At 59.2% G+C, this 294-nt stretch overlaps 1 protein-coding gene across 1 annotated transcript in view; it reads right to left on the minus strand.

Annotated features, from left to right (window-relative positions):
- EMH_0082080 (uncharacterized protein) overlaps nucleotides 1–257 on the minus strand; it is a gene marked incomplete at both ends in the record, with an annotated part of 3049 nt that extends 2792 nt beyond the window's left edge. Inside the window, one exon of the mRNA XM_013500472.1 lies at nucleotides 207–257. Coding sequence (XP_013355926.1) covers nucleotides 207–257 — 51 coding nt within the window. The remainder of the gene's footprint in view (nucleotides 1–206) is intronic.
- Between the last annotated feature and the right edge of the window lie 37 nt (nucleotides 258–294).

The following is a 294-nucleotide window of genomic DNA, read 5'->3' on the forward strand; positions in this document are numbered from 1 at the left end:
GTCCTGCTGCTGCTGCTCCCGCTGCTGCTGCTGCTCCAGCGGCCGTTGCTCTTTCTGCTCCTGCTGCTGCTGCTGCAGCTGCTGCTGTTGCTGTTGCTGCTGCGTGTCCTTTGACGGCGTTATGGGTGCTGCTTTCTGCTGCGGTGTCTGTACAGCTGGAATCGTCGCCTGCTCAGGTGTATCTGCAGCAGCAGCAGCAGCAGCACCAGCATCAGCAGCAGCATCAGCAGCATCAGCAGCAGCATCAGCAGCAGCATCAGCAGCAAATGCTTCCCCTGTAAACAGCCGTTTGAT

The sequence above is a fragment of the Eimeria mitis genome, genomic scaffold (genome assembly GCF_000499745.2).
Source record: "Eimeria mitis Houghton genomic scaffold, Emh_scaff5442, whole genome shotgun sequence".
NCBI lineage: Eukaryota > Apicomplexa > Conoidasida > Eucoccidiorida > Eimeriidae > Eimeria > Eimeria mitis.